This window comes from Microtus pennsylvanicus, chromosome 10 (assembly GCF_037038515.1).
Source record: "Microtus pennsylvanicus isolate mMicPen1 chromosome 10, mMicPen1.hap1, whole genome shotgun sequence".
Lineage (NCBI taxonomy): Eukaryota > Metazoa > Chordata > Mammalia > Rodentia > Cricetidae > Microtus > Microtus pennsylvanicus.
Genome location: NC_134588.1, coordinates 62,401,824 through 62,423,007, shown reverse-complemented (window position 1 = coordinate 62,423,007; position 21,184 = coordinate 62,401,824). Strand labels below are relative to the sequence as shown.

The following is a 21,184-nucleotide window of genomic DNA, read 5'->3' as shown; positions in this document are numbered from 1 at the left end:
AGCGGCAACACAGTGAATTTCTGTTGTTCGAGGCCTCCTAGATTTTCATAGCCTAGGAAAACTACTACAACAGGATACAGGGAGTTTTATGTTATGGCCATGGCTCCAGGATAGCACACACTGGTTGTGGAAGAGATGGGCTAGATGTTTAGAGGTTCTTTCTCTTCATTCCTTCCTGGGTTAAGAGTGGGTATGCTGGCCGGCTTGGCCACTCATGGTTCTGGAAGCCGTGGGAAGTTCACGCAAGAGTTCCAGGTCAGCCTGAGTTCTACATGAACCCTTGCCTCAGAAAAATCAAGTGAACAAAACCCCCACATATTTCCAGTGTCTTTACACTCTCTTTCTTCCCTTTCCCTGGACACAGAGGACTCTAAAATGATTCTGATGTGTGTCATTGCCAGAGCCACCAGATGAGGGCAGTGTCTTCTCTAGATGAGTACCTAGGAAGCTGTTCACTCCACATTAGACTGGACTCTGGTGGGACAAATACATCTTCAACGAGTCTTTGAAAATGAAGGAAAAAGAAACGTATCTTTATTTGTTTAAATAGTTGGGACGTAGGGGCTGCTTGTTGCAGCCCATGAAGCAGGGCATCTCTGACTGATGCAGGGGTGAGGGAAGCCACCAGAGAAGATGGCAAATTCTTCCCTGAACTGTAGGATACACTGGGACAGAGCAACTCTCCTAGAGATCCCATCAGTCCAATGTAGAGTAATAAACACTAGGAGATCGTTGCTTTCCTTAACACCTTGTGGGCTAAGCCAATTTCTCCACTGTCCAGTCCTGCTGATGCAACTTTGCATCTCCTTGTCTTCCCCAGGAAAAGGAGCAGCGTTGCTAGTGATGGCAGGGTGGGGGCAGCTTTGTAAGGAGTGGAATTCTCTGTGTGTAGACAGGAGCCACAACATAGGCCAACAGTACACGCCAGAGGTGTACGTCTGTGGTCACTTCTTCACGTCACTCTCAGCCAAGGAAGCGGGGCTCAGCAGAACATGGAGCATCACCCACCTGGCTGGTCCAGTTAGGGAAAAGGAGCCACCAAGGCCTTTCCCAGGCCAAGTTCACATGAGGTCATCTGTCCGCCGCGGAACATGGAAAATGCTACTTTTGATGTAAAACGACTTGGCGATGGGTTGAGTTCTGGCATGAGCTGGAGTACTGTAGTTTTTCATGACATCCCCTAGAACACAGCAGGGGCCCGGATGAAAAGGAGTCATCACCATCCTCCTGCTAGACCTTCAGGAGGCAACTCTTCTGTCATGCAGGAGTAGCCACTGCCTCTCCTTGTCCCTGGCCCCTTCCTGAGGATGCTCAGAACTTGTGACCCAACAGCTAGTGCGTGCACAGCGTGGAACGTCAAGACCTTGCTCTGGCCCCATCAGGATCTGTGTTTGCCAGCACTTAAGTCATTCCAGCCACTAATCAGCTGGGCCCTTCACCCAGCTCCAAGCTCATCCGCCATGCTTCACCTTCCTGCTACTACAGTCAGACTGTCCCACTAGCCCACTGAACAGCAAAGTCTCTAGGGGCTGCCTAAGGCCAAACGAGATCCTCAGATGCCCACCACTGCAGATCCTGCCTGTTGAACCAGTAGTAACAGTCATAATTTAATAATAACACTAATAAACACAATGCTTGTTACCACTTTATTGTGCACTTTCTATGTGTGAGGTATTAGTCAGTTGTTTTATATATACATAAGGAAATTTCTGACCGACCCAGCTGGGACCCAGATAATGTCCCGACTCTTTCCTGTGCCTTCTTTGCACCCTCTTGGATGAGCTGCATCTCTCTGTTTATAATTAGGGTAGGGGACAGAATCAGTCAGCAGAAGGTCTTTTATCTGTTCCCCAAGTGACTCCTGAATTGGGTTTGGGTTCAGGGTGTGATGTCAGAGGTTTATGAAATGTTCTAGAGATTATGGGAGGAGCTTTGAGCTTAAGCAGATGACGGTCTGCCTTCTGGCTACAATCCAACATGACCCTCACAGTCAGCGAACATTCAGAAGCAGGTTACCAGCATGGCTACTGACATTCTCGAGCCTAGGTTGCTAGATAGAGCATAGACTACCCATTCACATTTGGATTGCAGATAGTTATGAGTAATCTTTAGAGTACGGTCATACCATATTTACTGTATGCTCACACAAAAAGTTATTTGTTACCTAGAATTCAAATGAGCCTTTGTATCCTGTGTGCGTATTTGCAAAATCTACCAACACAGCCTGTTTGCAGGCAGTGAGCGTGGGCCTGTGAGGCAGAGCAGGAGAGGAGGTGCTGGCCACTTCCCTGAGATGCTCTCTGTGAGTTCAGGCCAGCAGGTTCTTTTTGGAAGAACACTATGCAAAGTCACTACCCAGGACAAGACTCTGTAGGGGGCCTTCCTGTTTTCTGTCTGCCAGAATAGTCCCCCAATCCTGAGTTATCTCTTATTCTCACAGCTTTGATGGTCAGTGTGGTTCACAGACAGGCAGCATCGGCTGCATCTGTGGGAGCTAGTTAGATGTGCAGAAACAGGCCGAGGTTCAGTGTGGAGCACTTGCTTAGGATGTGTACAATGGCCTGTATCCCATCCCCAACTTTCAACAACTGACTCCTACACCCTATAAGGAACAAACAAAACCAAACCAAAACCTCACAACATGGCTGCTGCCTGTGCCCACAGTCTATATCTACTTCTTGTCTGCCTTTCATGGAGTAAGAGACCATGTTTGTTTTGCTCTCTGGTTCATGCCTAGGGACTTCTGCCTTAGCAGCTTCTGTAGGCTCACCAAGCTGCAGAAGCACCAAGTGGGCTCAGTGAGTCTGCCTAGAAAGCCCTGGGAAGGTTTCCTAGCAGAGATAGCATGTAGTGAAGCCTGGTAAAGGAAGGGGAGGCGGGGCGGTGGTGGCACATGCCTTTAATCCAAGCACTTGGGAGGCAGAGGCGGGCAGATCTCTGTGTTCGAGTCCAGCCTGGTCTACAAGAGCTAGTTCCAGGACAGGCTCCAAAGCCACAGAGAAACCCTGTCTCAAAAAACAAAAACAAAATAAACAAACAAACAAAAATAAAAGGAGGAGGAGGAGAAGGAGGAGGAGGAGGAGGAAGAAGAAGAAGAAGAAGAAGAAGAAGAAGAAGAAGAAGAAGAAGAAGAAGAAGAAGAAGAAGAAGAAGAAGAAGAAGAAGAAAGGGAGGCAGGGTGTGTTCTAGGGAACAAGCCAGAAACTATGTGCATGTGCATAGGAGGAGGTCTCCTGGTCCACATGTAGGGTGGTGAGTTCATTTGGTTCTTTGTGTCAGGAGCGAGATGATGAAGAGTGAGGTTGGGGAGGAAGAGTGCACGGTCTTACCCACATGCCAGCCATACTCCCAGGAAGACACCATTGGGTACTTGTACTTCTTCTCTGGTATCAGGCGATTTCGCTCCTTGAGGTACAGGGTCCGGCCCTGGCCATCATGGGAGATGCCTTGGAAGAGCAGCTTCAGGGTGGCTGGGGTGGGGTGCCTCATTTCCAAGTCCTCTGGCCTGCCTTGGGCTGCTGAGTATCGAGGAAATCCCCTGGGCTGCCTCGCTCTGTCTCCCTGGACACCTCCTGTTTTGAACAGCTGGTCCTGGACCCCCTTGCTCTCTGGCCATCTCACCTGTACCTCTTTTCTGACAGGGGAGCCAGTGGCAGGCACTGGGCCTGCTTTCAAGACTGACCCACAGGGTGCCTGCCAGGCCTGCTTCCTGGTTCTGGACCCCTCTTTCAGGTACTTGTGACCATAGCGGGTATTCCAGGTGGCCCGAGCAACCATCTCCTTCTTTATTCGCTCTTCCCAAGCACCCTGGTTTAAGGAGTTGAACATCTCCCTTATGCTATGGAGCCCAGAGGTGGGAAGGAAGATTCTTCTTCTTGAAGCTTGTCTGTGTTTGGATGGATGGTGTCTGTCTCCAAGGAAACATGTAGCCAATGAGAGTCAAGTTGCCAGGGCTGCTAGACAGCCCTGCTAGATAGGACAGGGTAGGATCCTGAGGGGACTAGCGTCACCTACTGCTAAGCCAGGCCAGGTCAAGTTGAAAGAGAAAGCAGAACCACGGTCCAGTAAGATGGCTCCGTGGGTAAGGGTTCTGTCATGTAAGCCCAATCAATGGCCTGAGTTCCGTCCTGGAACTCAGGGCAGAGGGAGAGAACTGGCTCCCAAAAGCTGTCCTCTGACTCCTTCAGGCGTCTCCTCACACACGTCACAGGATGCATGCACACATACATACACACACATACACACACATGCATGTACGCACACACACAAGCACACTTAGGTTTCTTAAAAAATTTATTTATTTGTTTGTTTATTATGTATACAGATTTATTTGTTTGTTTATTATGTATACAACATTCTGCCTCCGTGTATGCCCACACACCAGAAGAGGGTGCCAGATCTCATTACAGATGGTTGTGAACCACCATGGGGTTGCTGGGAATTGAACTCACGCCCTCTGGAAGAGCAGCCAGTGCTCTTAACCACTGAGCCATGTCTCCAGCCCGCACACTTAGTTTTTAATAATAAATTTAAAAAAGAGAGCAGAGACTGGACCCATGACCCTTCCAGGGTGACAAGTGGCAGGTGGGGGTGTCCCATTCTTTACCAGGGAATCATATGCCAAGTATTCCCAGGGGACACACAGGAGTCATGCCTTCTTCCACACAATGGACCCTGAAGTGACTTGCTATATCAGGCACCCAGATGAACTAACAGAAGGTCCATCCCCTACCGTCTTGAAGCTTGGGTATGTGGTTAAGGGGAGTGTCATGGCAGTTCTGTAGTCTCACCCATCAGAGGCTCAGCCCTGCCACCTGCTAGCTAGTAGCCCGCCTATCTGTGCACACGATGACGGTGGGAGCAGACCTTAGTATGAGAAGAGTGTCTCGCGGTGTATAAAGCCTTGGGCAGATTCTGGTTTGTGGGGCAATCTCCATTAATGCCATCTGGGATGTACTATGTACCTGCCTGACCGGGCACTATGCTGTGCTCTGAGGCCTTCAGCCATCTCCTTATTCATGGACCAGACCACTGCTATTTCACAAAGGCCCCAGACTGGGCCCTTTGCTTCTTTAGCACACTGCTTACAGGTGTCCAATCAGATGTGGAAAATGGGGGGGGGGTGTCCAGTGACATTAAATGCTTGCACTGGGACAGGATCCTATACCTGTCAGACTTTCAGGGCTGTGACCAGGATATATAAGAAAAACTTAAAAAAAGAAAAAGAAAAGAAAGAAAAAAGAAAAACCTAGAAGGCAAAAAAACCAATTTGTTGTGCCTCAGTTTGGTCTGGTCTACAGGCATTTAGCACATGTGCTTGGGCAGATACTCTACCTCCTTCTGAGGGCTTTGGGTGACTTCTTGGCTCTTAGGTCAGGCTGCAAACCCTGATTGTTCTACTAGCTGCCCGGAATTGCATCTGAACAGAAGTCCCATGCCTTCCTGGCTGTGCCCGGCAGAGCATGGATGTCCATCTCCAACGTATTTTCCCATTTTACAGATGTGGGCACTGAGGTTCAGAGGCCATTCCCTGGGGTGTCTTGGCTGGTTGGCTGCAGGGCTGGGACTGTTTAACTTGAACCCTTTGCCGAAGACTTCACAAGTTCCCACTGATAATGTCAGATCCAGCCCTCAGCCAGGCTCTGGCTCCACAGCCCCATGGCTTCTCCTAAGCCCCACACGAGGCAAGTGTTATGTTAGGGCGAGTGGCTTGGGGGAAGTCAGGACAGAGCAGGATGTGACTCTTCTAGCCTGGGCTTAGAACCATCATATTGTCTTTCCCCACAGGCCAGCTTTCTCTCAAAAGAACACCCATTCCTCTCCACTTTGGGGAGCCAAGTTACTGCAACATCCTTCTAGGCGCCCTGGAAGTCCTGGCTTACCTAGGTCTGTTGGGGGCAGGGGGTGGTAAATGGGCTGAGAGGAGAGGTGTTTCTCTTGGCTTAGAATATAAAGTCCCACTCTCTCCCCATTTTACAGATGAGAACACAGAGGCCACTGCCTGAGATGACTCAGCTGGCAAGCCACAGGGCTGGGACTGAAATCCAGACCTGAAATTGTTACATGGGACACGCTGCTTGCAAATCCTCACATGCTGGGTCATTCTGTTGCCCGGAGCCTCTGTCACACTATTCTCTCTGAGCACACCCTGCCCAGGTTTAGCTGGACCCAAAGAATGTGCCCCACCTCAGTGGTGACTGGGCGAGGCAAGGCATCCTGGTGCGGTAGAAGGGCGGGTGGTCAGACAGGGGAAACATGGGCAATAAAGGACCAGAAGATTCTTTGTCCTGGAGAGATAAACAAGTCCAAAGCTCAGAGCACCCTGGGATACGTGCCACAAGTCAGACTTGTAAATTCCAGGCTCCTGGCTGCCTTGGAGAATGCTGAGGAAGAGAAAATGGGTGTGAGGGGTGGGTCTCCTAAATTCCATGTACATGAGCTGGTCCCCATGGGCTTGGGGGCCCAGACAAAGCAGAGAAGGAGCTTTTGTTTGCTACGATCCTTCCCACCATGCATTTGGCCAGATATTTAGGGAAAGGCCAAAGAGAAAAACTGAATCCAGCTTGCTTAGAGCCTTCCCTGCCTCTACTTTTGACATTTGTAAGAAAAAATTATTAAATTTTATTAGGCGATGCCCACCTTGTTTTTTGAGGTGGTTTGGAACTAGCCACGTTAGGTTAGGCCAGCTGGTCAAGGAGCCTGGGGACCCAGCTGTCACACCTTCCGGAACAGCATGGGGAACATCTGGTGGATGCTATTATGCCCAGCCTCCTCATGTGGGTGCTGGGACGGAACTCACGTGTTCTACCACTGAGCTGTGTTATATTCCCAACTCTCTTATTCTCCCACTTAAATACAGATTTCAGGGATTGAGCTGGGGGCACGGCTCAGAGGTAGAGCACTTGTATTAGATCTGCTCACAAATTAACAACAACAACAAAGATAATCTAAAACAAAACCCAGAAAAATCCACCTGCCCAGTGTTGGCTTTGCAAGTTGTAAGAAACAACCTGAAGGTACAGGGCTAGAACACCCATGTTTTTGATTCTGTTGATTCTTAAGGCCGAGCAATTTTCAAAGGAAATCAAATCCCTGTGTACTGAATTGTATAACAAATGAATCAAAATGTGGCTCTCAAGGCCCCTTCTGAAGTCCGAAAACAAGGGGCCAAGGACTAATATGTATAAGTGTGCTATTAATGAACATTTGCCCCCTGAAATCATCTTGGTAAGCACTTCCCTGAGCTGCAGAGGACAATGTGGGCTCCCAGGATGGGTAGGGCAGGGTGGGTACTGGCTGCAATTCCATTGGCCACTGGTGTAACTTCCTAGACTCATCAGCTTCAGCTGGGGAACAGGCAAACATCAAGTCAGGAAGGACCTGGCACCAGGCCCACCAAGTTTCAAAGTTTTCAGGGTATTGACACAAACAATAGCCTGTTTCCATAGTAACCACGCCCAGGTGCAGATAAGAGCTGCCCTCTGGTTCTAGGCACTGAGAACAACAGGTCTCCACCCTGTAGGCCCTGATGTCACAGGCAGCAACGGCAGGGTTGTACCCCTAAGGTAAAACTATCATCACCCACCAGGTGCCTACAACCAGCTCACTCACACACACCATGTATGAGGCGTATCACTGCCAGGAGGGGTTGTTCACACAAAGTAACCAGTAAAGAAGTGTTCCCACAGATTCCCGGTGGGATCTATAGATCATGGGAACCAGCCAAAGGAGGCATGCTCAGATGGCCAGTTACAAGACAGTGTTTAGATTCTGGGACACCTTACACCAAAGTCAATGCGGTTATTGTACAAATTCGGCTTCTCCCAGCAAACCTAGTCAGGCTAGAGGGGAATAAAGGAATGGTGGCATCCTTGTGCCTCTATGGCAAAGCCAGTATCACACTAGACAGGTATCTGCGTGGACTCTTCGTGGCCCAAAGCCTTACAGAGGCTAGGAGTCTAGGACAGACTTCAAGGCACAGAGGAGAAAGGGTGCCTCTGCCTCCCCTCCCCTCCCCTCTAATCTCAGAGGAAAACAAATCATTCCACTAGGCAGCCAGGTAGAGCAGGAAAAACAAACAACCACAACAAAAATACAACACAGAAAGCAGAGTAGGGGATGTAGTTTAGTTGGCAGAGCACTTGTCTGTCACATACAAAGTTCAGGGTTTGCTCCCGGCACAGCATACATACAAAAAGATGTTCACATTCCTTGTGGGTTACATAGGCGTTCCAGGCTAGCCTGGAACACACAAGACCCTGTCCTGTACACATGCATACCAGTAAAAATGATCCAGATTCCCTTGCCTGAATCCCCACTCCCCTTATTCCCAGACTGATGGCTTTGGGGTCACCATGGGTACTGCCAAGGGCTTTTGTAGGGCTCCTGCAACTCTTTCCCTTTGGGCTGCTTCCCTGCAGTGCCTTGAGGGTAGCGCTCCCATTCTGGAGTCAAAAGGAATAGGCCCAAATCTGTTTGCATATGAGCTCGGTCTGTAACTGTGAGGTGTAAATTGAACCCTTGTTAGTTTTGTCATCTGTAAAATGTCAACTGACCGCTGTAATGAGCAGTAGATGGAAGGCTAAGCATATCATGAGTCATCAGCAATCACTTTTCCTGGCACGGACAGGGACGAGGGAGGGGCAGATGGTGCCACTCAGTACTGTGTCTAAGGCAGTGGAGGTATGTGACGGGTTGAAAAACATTTCTGAGATCGCAGATTCATGGGTATTAGGTAAGAAGATTTCTTAAAATGGCGATGGTGGCGCACGCCTTTAATCCCAGCACTCGGGAGGCAGAGGCAGGCAGATCTCTGTGAGTTCGAGACCAGCCTGGTCTACAGAGCTAGTTCCAGGACAGGCTCCAAAACCACAGAGAAACCCTGTCTCGAAACCCCCCCCTCCAAAAAAAAATCCATAGTTTTTACCTGACTTTTCGAGACAGGGTTTTTCTAGCTCCTGAGCTTGTCCTAGAACTAGCTCTTGTAGACTAGGTTGGCTTTACACTCACAGAGATCTGTCTGCCTCTGCCAACTGAGTACTGGGATTAAAGGTATGCGCCACCACCACCCGGCTCTACCTGGGTTTTGTATCTAGGACTCCAAAGAAGTCAAGTTGGTAACATGGCCCATGTACCCTCTTGAGTCCCCTTGACTCTCATTCTGGCTCTGGCTTCTAAGGAAAAGACAGCCCTTTGCTTGCAAGAAAAGCCATGCCCATTGTCAAATCACATTGCCCGCACTGACAGGAGAGGGGAGAGGCTGATTGCAAAGATTCTAAGAATGACAGGGAGCTACATATGCAGCAAACACTTTATTTAATAAGTTATAAGATACACTTTCCAGTTGGCATTTGATTCCAGTTTGGTCTCCCTGTCTATTATGCCTGTGTCCTTTCACATCCGGCTTCAGCTGCTCCAGTTCCTGACAGGTGGCTTTTACCACCCACACCTCTCCAGCTGCCGTGTCTTGGTGCAGGATACTCGCTTCACCCCGGCCACATCCATGACAACATCCACAACACCTGTTTTTGTTGTTAACATTTGCTCCCACCATTTGGCAGCCTGGTGATGCTTCCCACAGCCTTTAAAGAGACCTCAGGTGAGGCCACATCTTAGTGTCTTGGTCCTTAAGGCTTCTCATGGGTCATAACAGTGGTACCCACCTTTTCCAGCTTTTGCAGAGGGGCCCGGCAGTAGCTTATCAGTGGCCTCTGCCATTTAGCAGAAGTCATGGACTCTGAGGGCAGCTGGCAGTGGCCTTGCATCTGGCTATGACTACATGTCATCAAGGCTGTTTATAAAGCAGAAGGCAGGGGCAGAATTCCAAAAATGGGGTATAGGGTTGTTCTGCATGCCTCTTGCACCTGAGTTGGCTTTGGGATGAAGTCAAAGTGACCAGGGCCCGTGAGGGAGCGCAGAGATGGAATGTGATCTGGGTTAGACGTCTTATTGTCATCTAGTCTTGAGGGAATTGGGTTGTAAGGGTCTTTGGCAAGGGTCCCCTTCTGCAATGACATTCTTGTTTGGCAAATGCTTGAGTAGACCAGGAGCTTAGGGGAGCCAGTCAGTCTTGCCCTGTTCGTAGACCTGTGAACTCAAGAGTCTTGATTTGGAGTACTCTGCACTTTCTTGTACCCAGTTTGGTTTCTTATGATGTCCCACATGTCCTCAAGAGTCAAGTCTAGGGCACTAAAGGCACTTGGAATGAAGGGGGAAGGTTTGGGGGTGGGGTTTCAGGCCCACCAGCAGGCTGAGGACATTGTAAAAAAATGAACTGCAAACTAGCAACAAAAGCAACTGGAAGGATTCCTCCAGGATTGGATGCAAGCTCTTTTAAGGTACAGTGACGTGAAAGGGGCTACCAGGGATGTGTTCTTCCCCCCACTTCACAGCCAGAACGTAGTCTCCTCTCTCTTTGACAACGTATGTGACATTGTATTGTTGGTTGCCCACATGTTTCATGGAGACCTCTTCACAGGGGGTGGTGGGCCCATGGACCCCGATCAACAGCATGTTGGACCCTAGGGGAAGAGAAAGTTGTTATTGACCAATGAGTCAGGCAAATCAGAGAGAGTACGGGAGGGTTGTGACTCACAAAGGTAGAGAGGCTAGGATTCCTGGCTGAGCTGGGGTGATGACACCGTAGTCCTCTGACAGGTGGCAAAGCATCGCCATTACCAGTAGACACAGCCTGACTTGGATTCCGACACCAGCTCTGACACCCTCTACCCTGCCCCTGGCTTTGGTGACCTTAGACATGAAACTTTTCTCTACCTAAGTTACAAATCAGGAAGGCCACTAACTACCTCTTTGTGTGTGTGTGTGTGGGGCGTTCCAGACAGGATTGCTCTCTGTTGCCCTGACTGTCCTGGAATTCACTCTGTAGACCAGGCTGGCCTCAAAGTCTAAGGTCCACCTGTGTGTGCCACCATGCCCAGCTTCACCAGCAGCTTCTTAAAGCTTCTGGATATCACAGAAGTGACTGAGTTGAACCCTTAGCACATAGGGCTACAGCGCTGCCAGCTATTGGGTTCTTTTGTTTTTGAAAGACCTTAAAGATAGAATTATGATTCTCACTTGGGAAAAGAAGCTGACCTCTAGGGGATTCCATTAGCCTACCCAAGGCAAGTGGCTAGAGAGCTTTATGAATGAACAAAGTGACAGCTAGATTTCCAGCCCAGGTATGCTGGGTGCCAGAGCCAGGCCTATCAAAACACAAGGAAATGTTCAGTTTTAAAGATTTACTTATTTTATGTGCATTGGTGTTTTGCCTGCCTGTATGTCTGTGTGAGGGTGTGAGATCCCCTGGAACTGGAGTTACAGTCATGAGCTGTCATGTGGATGGCGGGAATTAAACCCAGGTCCTCCAGAAGAGCAGCCAGTGCTCTTAATCACTGAGTCATCTCTCCAGTCCAAATCAATTTTAAGTCATGATTAAAGCAACTGGAGTCAGAGAAAGGGGTTAGGTGGCCAGTTTAGTTTGCTCATCTGAAACGGGGACACCACCATCTTCCATTTGTCTGAAATGGGGACATTACTGTCTTCCATTATGTCTTGGTGAAAGAATCAAGAAGCGAAAGAAAGGAAAATCAGCTAAGAATATTAAGTACAGAAGGGCAGAGGAAGAAACATGGTTATTTGTAAGTACGGGAGATCACAAAAGATCCTAGTGGATACACTGAAGAGGTGAGTGAGGACGTCTATACTACCCCCAGGGTAGCCCTTCCCAGCAGACCCGTAATGCCTACCAGCTTTGCTGCAGTCCACCAGGAAAGAACTCTTCTGGCCCACGAAGGCCTTTGAGAGCCCTGCCCCTTTGGAGGTCACCTTGCTGGCATCTGAGGATGACTTGGGGATGGCGCTATAGCAGGTTTCCGTTGAGGACCTGGTCACTGACTCTACCAAGATGGATGAGGTCTCGTTGGCGGAGCCTGGGCCGACAAGACGCTGGCCTAGAGCATGGGAAAGAGGGAGGCATGAATGGTCAGACCAATGCGTGTCTATGTGGGGTGTGGTCCTGTCAGCCAGCAGCCAAGTATATCTCTTGCAAAAGCCCTAAAAAGCTCCCGTACCTCGATACAAAACAACTCCATCAGCATCTCACATCCGTATATATTATGGGGCAAGGGTTCAAATCTAGGTCCTCATGCATGTTAGGTAAGCAATCTACCACCATCCATACCCCTAATAAATTTTGGATTTTGTTGCTTTTTTTCTTTTTGACAGGCTCTCACTTAGCCAAGGCTGTTCTCAAACGCCTGATCTTCCATTGGTTTGAGATTCCAGGAGTATGCTACCATGCCTGGCCCCCAGCCCTTGCACTATTACTTTTTAAAACACAGGGTCTTACTAAATAGCACAGGCTGGCCTCAAACTTACAATCTGCCTGCCTCAGCTTTCCGTGGTGGATCACAGGTATATATCACCAAGCTATGTCCTCTAGATCCTTGGGGTCTTACTCAGACAACTAGAATCTGGTTTGCTGGGCAAATGGATCAGGTTCAGCAAAGGCTGACATGGTTGAGTAATTCCTCCATAGAATAAAGACCCAGTAGCACTCACCTCTTGCTGTTGCTGTGGAATACTCATATATTGCAGTATAAACGGCTGGGAGAACAGAGGTTGATTCTGAGCATGAGAGGATGGCTTTCCTTTCTGGGTTTTTAAAATCCTACCATGAGCCCACGCCACTTGTGTAACAGGGAATCGGGCCGCACATGGTAAGCACCCTGAGTTTTACTGTTTGGTATTTATTTTAGTGTTTCTGGAGAAGGTAGGCGTTATAGAATTCTTTTTTTTTCAGATCAAGTCTTCCATTTATTTATTTATTTATTTATTTATTTATTTATTTATTTATTTATTTATTTATTTATTTATTTATTTAAGATTTCTGTCTCCTCTCCGCCACTGCCTCCGGAAGGTGAAGATTAGAAACGAGGCTCCAACTAAGCCAAGTGCACGCCGCCATTCAAATGTGTAAATACGCCTTCTTTTCTGCTAGAGACAGAAAACCACCTAGCACTGTTTCTTTACTTCTTCTCTCTCACTCTCAAACGGCATTTTCCCAAGGTGGAACATACTGGATTCAGATATAATATTTTTTTAAGTTTTAAAAAAAGGCTTATTGATTTAATGCGTTTGTGACTGTGTGAGCTTATGTGCACCCATGCGTGTGCAAGTACCTATGCAGGTCAGAGGCCAGGGTTGAATTTTCTGAACTAGAGGTACAGGTGTTGTCAGCTGCTGTGGATGACGGGATTCCAGCCTAGGCCCGTCAGGGGCAATTTATGCTTGTAATCGCTGAGTCACCTCTCCAGCCCACACACCATTTCCTTTCCTTCCTTCCTTTCTTTCTTGAGTTTTAAAACAAGCTCACTGAAGAGCGTTCTTAGGAAGGCTCTCGCTTTTGATTTATCATAGACAAAAAAAAAAAAGGTTCCATTTTTCCATGCTGCATACTAAAGAACAGAGTTCCTTGCTGTTCTCTGCAGAACCCCTGGGTAATAGAGCACAGGACTGTCACTTCTGCACTGTGAGAACAAACTTAAAAAATTCTCCAAAAAGCGACAAAAATAACAAAAGATGGCAGGCTTCCCTACCGTGGCCCTACTTGCTCCACAGTCCTGGGGCCGGTATTCTCGCTCTCTCTTATTTTTACCACGACAAGCTACTAGTTTCAATTTATCTGCTTTATAAGTTCCGTCCCCTCTCTAAATTCAACAGTATTCAATACAAAAGTCCACACATTATCACAGAATTCATATGTATTTTGAGAGCCCTCGAAATCAACTCTGTTCCTGACCCTTTGAGGCAATGCTGAATTTATAGCTCTATCAAACGAAAGGAGGACTGGAAGAGCAGGGTCTGCTGAGATTCTGAGACTCACAGCTCTCGTGAACACTGTCCCCCACAGTGGTAGTTCTCTGTCAGTTACCATGTTATGGCTTCAGAGGAAGCAATTCCTTTTTCTTCAAGGCTCATATTGATACCTGGAAGGAAAATGCTTCTGCCCCAGTGCTCACAGAGCTGGGCAGTAGATCCACTGCCCTCGTACCATCTCTTTACATTCAGGATTAGCTGTGGACTCAACATAAATCACCTGCAGCTGTTACTACTGGTGATTGGACAAGACCCGCTCTGCAGGACAGAAGAACAAAATCCAAAGTGGCTCGTCATTACCTGTCACCTTGGCCTTGAATGGACTGCGTAAGATGTGGTTGGGCCCGCCATATTTGACACTAATCAGGTAGTTTCCAGGGGCCATGGGAGTGTACATGACTTTGTACCCTTCTGGAGTTTCTTGGCAATCCATTTTGACCTTGGATGGGCCTTCGATGGTGACAGAGAGTGTCCCTGGGCCTGCCTGAGTGGTGTTGATGAAGAATTCTGATTGGATACCTGGGAGAGAGGAAGTGGGACATACGGACGGTTTGTTGGGAGAAGGGGGAGTAATACAATGGTGAGACACACACACACACACACACTAGTTGCTTGCTGTGGCATCATGGGAAACAGGTGGCCCTGGAGCTCTGAGTTCCTGGCACAAAGAAACACAGACTGTGGAGGTACAGCCCCCTTGCCCAGGCTAGGTCAAAAGTGTGGCTGACATTTTGTCCTCTAGCACCGACTGCTTGGACAACACTATTGTCTCTGGGAATGTGGCTGAGAGGGAAACCCGAGTTGTCACTGTGAGGCTGAAGTGCTGTCCCAGGCAACAGAGCCTAGCTTTGCTTCTAGGGGAAACCATTTTCCTTTGGGTAGATGGGGCTGAGGAAGCCCAGTCTCTCTTCCCTTTCTGTTCATCCTAGACACTGGGCTGAATCCTGGGGCTGGTGCCTAGAGCTGTCAGCTCACTTTCTTTGCCATGAATATCAGCAGTAAGAGAAGGAACTAATATAAACAGCAATTCTACTGACTGAGCACCACACCAGACCCCAGGCCATATGCCACTCTGCAAGCCTAACACTCTATCATAGTGTTTCTTACTCCACATGGTGTTCAGGCCATGTGGAACTCAAGGTGCGTCACCAGAAAGTGATGTGCTGTATCCAAGCTTCCTGTGTAGAACTATGTATCTAGGCCCAAGAAGTCACTATATGCTTGGGGGGAGAGGCAGATGGGAGAATGGACGGGAGACTGACACACGGAACAACTGCCACATATACCCTATTTGCAGCCTTGAGACATCTGACCTCTCAGATATCCTGTGACAAAAGAGGTCAACCAATGACGCAGCTTGGGTCCCCGCTTTATCCCCTGTACCTGTAGCCTCCTTCCAGTCCAGAGGGGCAGTGGAAGCAGCAGGGGTGCCAGACACCAGCTCCTGTGCACTAGAAGCCCTTTAGGGGGCGCTCTAGTGCAACATCCTCCGGCAGCATTGTACCCCTGCCAGAGACTCAGACGTCAACCCAGCTGGGAAATATTTTGGTTTAACTACAGTTCCTGGGCCAGAGAAAGAATTATTGTTCTGGCTATCAATAAGACAAAGGAGCTGCTATGGTGTGACCCCCAAACATGAGCCAGCTGTTTCTGGAACTTTCCTGAAGCTGCTGTCCCAAAGTCTCCCTACTGTCCCACCTTGACTCTGCCTCGGAGTTAATAAGTGCATTGGAGAAGCCCCTCCCCCAGTCTCCAGCAGCTGCTGTGGAGGTTGGGGGGTGTTGTGGAGAAGCGGGCCATGAGCCACAAAGGGGCATGTGTCCAGGAAGTGGCTGTAAGACGGTGAGAACAAAAGCATTGGAAGTTGAAAAGACTCGACTGTCCCGGAGAGAAGCATTGCCCTTTTAGTCAATCAAGAGCCCAAAAAGGCAGTGATGAAGCAGAGAAGGGGGAACCTAGGAGTTAAAGTCAAGAACTAAGCTGAGCAGTTGTGGTGCACTCGGGAGGCAAAGGCAGGCTGGCCAGCCTGGTCTACAGAGCAATTTCCAGGACAGGCTCCAAAGTTGTACAGAGAAACCTGGTCTCAAAAAACCGAAAAGAAAACGTCAAGAACTACCAGGTGTTTACTTCCTCTAACAGAAGGGGCAAGCCTATGAGGCAGCTTTGTGACCCACCTGCCACCATTTTGCCCATCCACTGCTGGGGCTTAGATATCTAGATATCTTAGATATAAAAATCTAACCATTTTATTGCTAAGGGACTGGCCCAAGAGATGACAGGAGAGAAAAATCTCACATGCAGATCTATGTCAACATCTACTCCAGCTATGACCAATATGTGATGTGATACCCAAGCCATCTTTGTACATGGTGGTGGTTCTATCCATCCCCATGCTGATCCTCATGGCTGCTCCAAAGAGTCCCAAACACTGTGGGCCAACTCCAGGCCTCTGTCTGAAGCCTGGCCACAAACATAGGACTTCTTGTTTTTCTCCAGTCAGGACATGAGAAAAGCTGGCCATACAGATCCTATTTTTTTTTTTGATAAGATTTCTCTCTGTGGCCCAGGTTGGGCTCAAACTCAGATACCACCCTGCCTCTCCTTCCTGAGCGTTGGGATTAAAGGCGTGCACCACCATGGCCTGGCCTCGCAGATCCTTTTTTGAAAGTTCTCTTCATGCTGCATCCTCTCTGGATAGATATTTGGGGAAGGCTTGGGGCAGGCAGGACAGGAAAACAAGATGCCCACTCTGTGAACAGAGCTAACACTGATGAAGGGTGGAAAGCGGATAACCTCTGGGCCTTTACTCTGGCTGTTTGGGACTCTTTGGAGCAGCCATGAGGATCAGCATGGGGCCGGCTGGGAGCTTTTCTGCAAGACCAGCTCTTTGGCAGTCACACTGCTAGGGACAGCCTGACATCTGAGCTCCAGAAGGGTGAGAAATACCAAGAGGAAGTAGTGGAAGGCTCTGACAGCAGCAGCCAACAAGGGATTGGATGGCCCTCGGCTGCAATGGCAGGCTCCAAGGCTGCTGTGGGCAAGGCCTAGGCTTGCTGTCTGCTCTACTGCCAGGAGGGGCCCACAGGTATGACCGCCTGGAAACCATGCCGGGCATCTACCTAGAGGGTAGGCGTTCTGGTTTAGGACACCCCACAAAGTTGGCTGGGGTGCAGTATGTGCCTCTACAGTCAGGAGCTCAGGGCTGAGACTTTAAGATCACAGACTTGGGGCTGACCCCCCTGGTGCTATGAGCTCCCAGCTGAGTGGCTCTGGAGAGTGCTGGATCACTTCCTCTTCTCCTCCCAATCTGCAACGCAGATCTCATCCAAGGGCAAGGTACTGGCTCAGAGTGAAGTCGGGAGTCAGGCTGGGAGTGCCAAGGGCGTCTGGCAGGAGCAACGCCACTGAGGGGGTGGCTTTTATGGAGGACACTGCTTTGGCCAGACTTCCTGGAAGCACGCCCGTCTATCGGCCACTCCTAACTCGGGCAGGGCTCCTCTACCACTTACGAAGAAACTCACTCCAGGACTGGTGTGCTGTTACTATAGCAAACCATCCCCCAGTGCAAGGGGAAAACATTCTGTTCTGTCCCAACTCACAGCACGTCAGGGGGTGGGAAAACCAAGGGGGCATTGAAAAACCAGGATCTTCCCAAGAAGCCCCAAGTGACAGCAAAAATAAGCGGTGTCCTATTGAATCCACACTGTGACCCTCCTTCACAGATGCTAACAAGGACAGAGTCCTTATTATCTCTAATGCTGATGTGATGGACAGAGCTGAGGTCTACTTCAAGCTGACCACGTAAGTAAGTGGCTTTTGGTTCAAGCTATGAAAGCCAATCAGCAAGATCACACAGAGAGATCTTTCAGATGCTCAGTGAAGAAGAGAGTTATCCTTGCAGTGAGGTAACTTCATTAAAGCTGAACCGGGAATGAGTCTTGTCAAGGAATCAACCATCTGGCCGAACTGGCCACTCAGCACCATGTCAGTTCAGGGACAGGCAGCAAGTGAGAGAGCCTCTGTGACCTGGTGACTAGTGAGCAATGTTCACACCTGCAGGAGGAGGGAGGACAGGTCCAGGGAGCGGCTGCGAGAGGGCCATAAAGCGAGGCCTGCTGCACCCTGTCAGCCCTTCCACTGCATTTGCAGTGAGTAGATACAAGGACACAGGGTATGGGAGAGCTTAGGCTGCTTCAGTGTCTGTCTGTCTGTCTATAGGCCTAGGAGCTGCACCATGAAATCTGTACAAAAAAATCCTCCACATTAATGATACTGGGTTGTCACCATCCTGCCCCCAAGGCCGAGGAACTTGTGGAAGAAAGACATCTGCTCTACAACAAACAGTAATGATTGTGATGATACCGGCCTTGCTCTGGGTTCATCCTGGCTCAAACAGTGGTCTCCAAAGTCCACCAAAGCATGTGTACCTGCATTTTCCCAAGGACTGAACCCAGAAGGCCTCCAGGGGCTGAAGATGTCTACCCCAGCTTTGCTCTACAGCTTCTCGAGTAACAAGGAGAGCAGGGTTTCTTACCTGTGGTGCCCCCCTCGAGTCCAGCACCATAGGCTGACACCAGAGCAGGATTCCCTGCTTGGCCAGGCTCTCCAACACGCACTTTGAAAGGGCTCCCAACCACGTGGCTGCCATTGAACTTGACATCAATTGTGTGGATGCCGTTCTCATGGGGGATGAAGCGAACGGCATATTTATCTAGGAGAAGAGACACAAGGTAGGTGGTAAGCAGCCTGGAGTTAAAAGTGAGGACACAGCACTGCAAGACAACCTGAGCCGGCCAGTGTTGAATCATTTAAAGACATTGTTCTTCTGGGGACCTGGCAGCTAACTCACAGGTTAAGGTCAGCTAGACTTATTTGTGTCTCTCTAGTCAGTCCTTTGGGAGATGTTCTGAATCCCCAATTCAACATTCACTAGAACACTCTGGCCCCTGCTTCACAATCTGCTCTCTATGAAAAGAATCTGCTCACTTCTCAATACAGTTCCAATCGATATTAAGGTTCTCTAATTACGTTCAAGGCAAGCAACTGTCAGCAATAGAAACAGCCAGACTTTTCTGATTTGGGTGACAACGTGTATCAAGGTCATCTGTCAACAGATGAGTGAGTACCTAGGCTGGCCTTGCATGGTATACCCTGTGGTTTCTCTGCTCATTAGTCCCTGCGCTTCCTTAAACATTTTATCTCCTTTAGGACCTGTGGCCCATTAAAGCTTTACCCCAAACCCTCTTTTGTTTCTCTAGTACTCTCCACAAAGGAATGTTCTAGACTGAGCTACCTACCCCTATCTCTCAGTATTGCACTTCCCCAAGCATTTCCCAGCTGGGTGCCCACGTCCTCCCCTAAAGCCAAAATGTTTCAGGGGAAATGAACCCCACCCTGATGTCCAGATGTGGTCTTTAACAGGATGGGGAAAATTCTTTCCCCAAGGTAAATCAATTCATTTCTTGACCCATAGGAAGTGACTCAGGAATGGGCGTGTGTCCCAGCTCACTGAGACAGTTGGAGAGGCCTGCTAGAGACTTATAGAGTTCTTGCATCTTGGGACTTCTGAAAATGAGTCCCGAGAAGATGTCTCTTGGCTGATATGGTTTAAAATGAAACAGCACAAAAAAGGGAAAGAAGCCTTGAAGCCAAGGAAGAGTAAGGGCACATTGGGCCTGATGCCACCCGATAGAATGCACTGGGGAGCCCGAGGCAGGAAGGTATTGGGTACAAAGTTACTCTGGGATATATGAGCTCCAGGCCAGCCTCAGGTACACAGAGAGGCTGACTCAAAAAATAAAGCAAAGCAAAACAACAAATAGTCTTTGAGGCCTTGGAGAGAACACCCATTAATGATTGTTAAAACCTACCACAGACTCCAAACTTGGCAGTTAGAAGAGTAACTGGGCCTCATTATTACATGTGTTCGCTTGAGTTGGGTATCCTATAATTGTAATTGGTAACACCTCAACTGTGTTATGCCCAAAATGACCTTAGACACCACTGCATCTCAGAGGCTGCCTGGGCCAAGGGCAAACTTCACTTGCTGCTGAGCTCAATGCCCTGGACATGAAATAAACACCACCAGCTGGTTGACACTCCAAGTAAGAGAGAGACCCTGATTAACCCTTGCACACCCTCTGGCCAGCTGTCCTCAGTACTGCTAACTACATGGGCACCTTTGTACCCGTGCATCCAGAACACGCCATCTGTGTGTGGGCCCTGGAGGCTAGAGTTTGACACTGGTGACTTCTTCAGTGACTCTCCACCTCATGTTTTTGATTCAGGCTCTCTCACTGAACCTGGAGCTCACTCATGTAGTCAGACCGCCTGGCTAGGAAGCCTCTTGTACCAAAGTCCCAGCACAGCTGTGTGCCTGGCTGGACCAGCCTCCCTCACACCCCATCACAGTTGCATGTTTGGTTGGATCAAATTCAGGTCCTTATGCTTGTACTTTACTGACTAAACCATCTCCCCAGTCCTTACATGTTCAGAATTCACTCTCAAAGCCAAGTAGCCACCAATCACCTTTGGCTGCTGCTTCATTCTGCTTTCTCAAGGGCAGCAGCTCACCACTTTGCCAGTTACACATCCTAACAGATTCTTTATGATGTAGCCGAATGTTAGCCACGATATGGGCAAGGCATCCCACTCCCAATATTTGTTTCAGGAGAGAAAAAAAAGCTGTTGAAGGGCCCTAGCAAGCCTGGCAAACATGGCGCTGGTAGGCCTTACCCTTCCCCTTCTCCTCCCTTGTAAACCACAGATTACATCCCTAAAACTAGCCATCAAGGTCTATTACCTTATTTGGTAAATATGTCTATGACCTATTTGGTAATAATTTCTTACGTCAGACTCATTTCCTGAGGATAAGTATCAAAGTCCAGCAATCAAAAGCCTGCTCTGGTTCACCTAATTAAAATGCCCAATCAAAATATACCACCACATCTTAGGCCATTCTAACGCGGATCTTCCTTTTTTTCTTTTCTTAAAAATTACACCAGTAAGGTCATTTGCTGCTGTTTTTCTGCCTGGGTCAGAAAGCAGCCACTTTATCTTTTCTTCCCTGCTTAATAAAGGATCTCTGCGGAAAAAAGGTATTTGGGTGTGGTTTGTGCATAATCCCCGTCTAGGAGGAAGCCCCTGCTATGCAAGGGTGGGGGTAAGGGTGGCTCCTTCAGCTGGTCACTCATGCTCTGAATTTCCACCCTCATTGGATGCAGGTGAACACACAGCAAATGCCCAACAGCAGAGTGTGACATCAAAAACCATGCTGAATGAAGCTCTCCTGACCCTGCCAAAGCAA

At 48.8% G+C, this 21,184-nt stretch overlaps 2 protein-coding genes across 4 annotated transcripts in view; both read right to left on the bottom strand.

Annotated features, from left to right (window-relative positions):
* Window positions 1-997: 997 nt before the first annotated feature.
* On the bottom strand, window positions 998-9,504 carry LOC142858133 (protein SPMIP1). Its single transcript, XM_075987342.1, has 3 exons — window positions 9,449-9,504; window positions 3,330-3,838; window positions 998-1,180 (listed from the first exon to the last, which is right to left on the bottom strand). The coding sequence occupies exons 1-3, from the start codon at window positions 9,502-9,504 to the stop codon at window positions 1,062-1,064; spliced, it is 684 nt and encodes a 227-aa protein (XP_075843457.1). The 3' UTR covers window positions 998-1,061.
* Flnb (filamin B) overlaps window positions 9,299-21,184 on the bottom strand; it is a 135,399-nt gene continuing 123,513 nt past the window's right edge. For all 3 annotated transcript variants that reach the window (XM_075988532.1, XM_075988533.1, XM_075988534.1), the window contains 4 exons: window positions 18,413-18,589; window positions 14,179-14,397; window positions 11,748-11,951; window positions 9,299-10,520 (listed from right to left, as the gene is read on the bottom strand). In XM_075988532.1, coding sequence (XP_075844647.1) covers window positions 10,333-10,520; window positions 11,748-11,951; window positions 14,179-14,397; window positions 18,413-18,589 — 788 coding nt within the window. In that variant the 3' untranslated portion in view covers window positions 9,299-10,332. The remainder of the gene's footprint in view (window positions 10,521-11,747; window positions 11,952-14,178; window positions 14,398-18,412; window positions 18,590-21,184) is intronic.

Excerpts from the sequence above, each read along its gene's own strand:
- LOC142858133 (XM_075987342.1), bottom strand. The coding sequence starts at position 9,504 with ATGGATGTGGCCGGGGTGAAGCGAGTATCCTGCACCAAGACACGGCAG. Across the intron at positions 3,839-9,448 it reads AAGACACGGCAGCTGGAGAG|CATAAGGGAGATGTTCAACT; the intron begins GTGTGGGTGGTA and ends TGGGCTCCATAG. Across the intron at positions 1,181-3,329 it reads GGAGTATGGCTGGCATGTGG|GGGATGTCATGAAAAACTAC; the intron begins GTAAGACCGTGC and ends GCTGTGTTCTAG.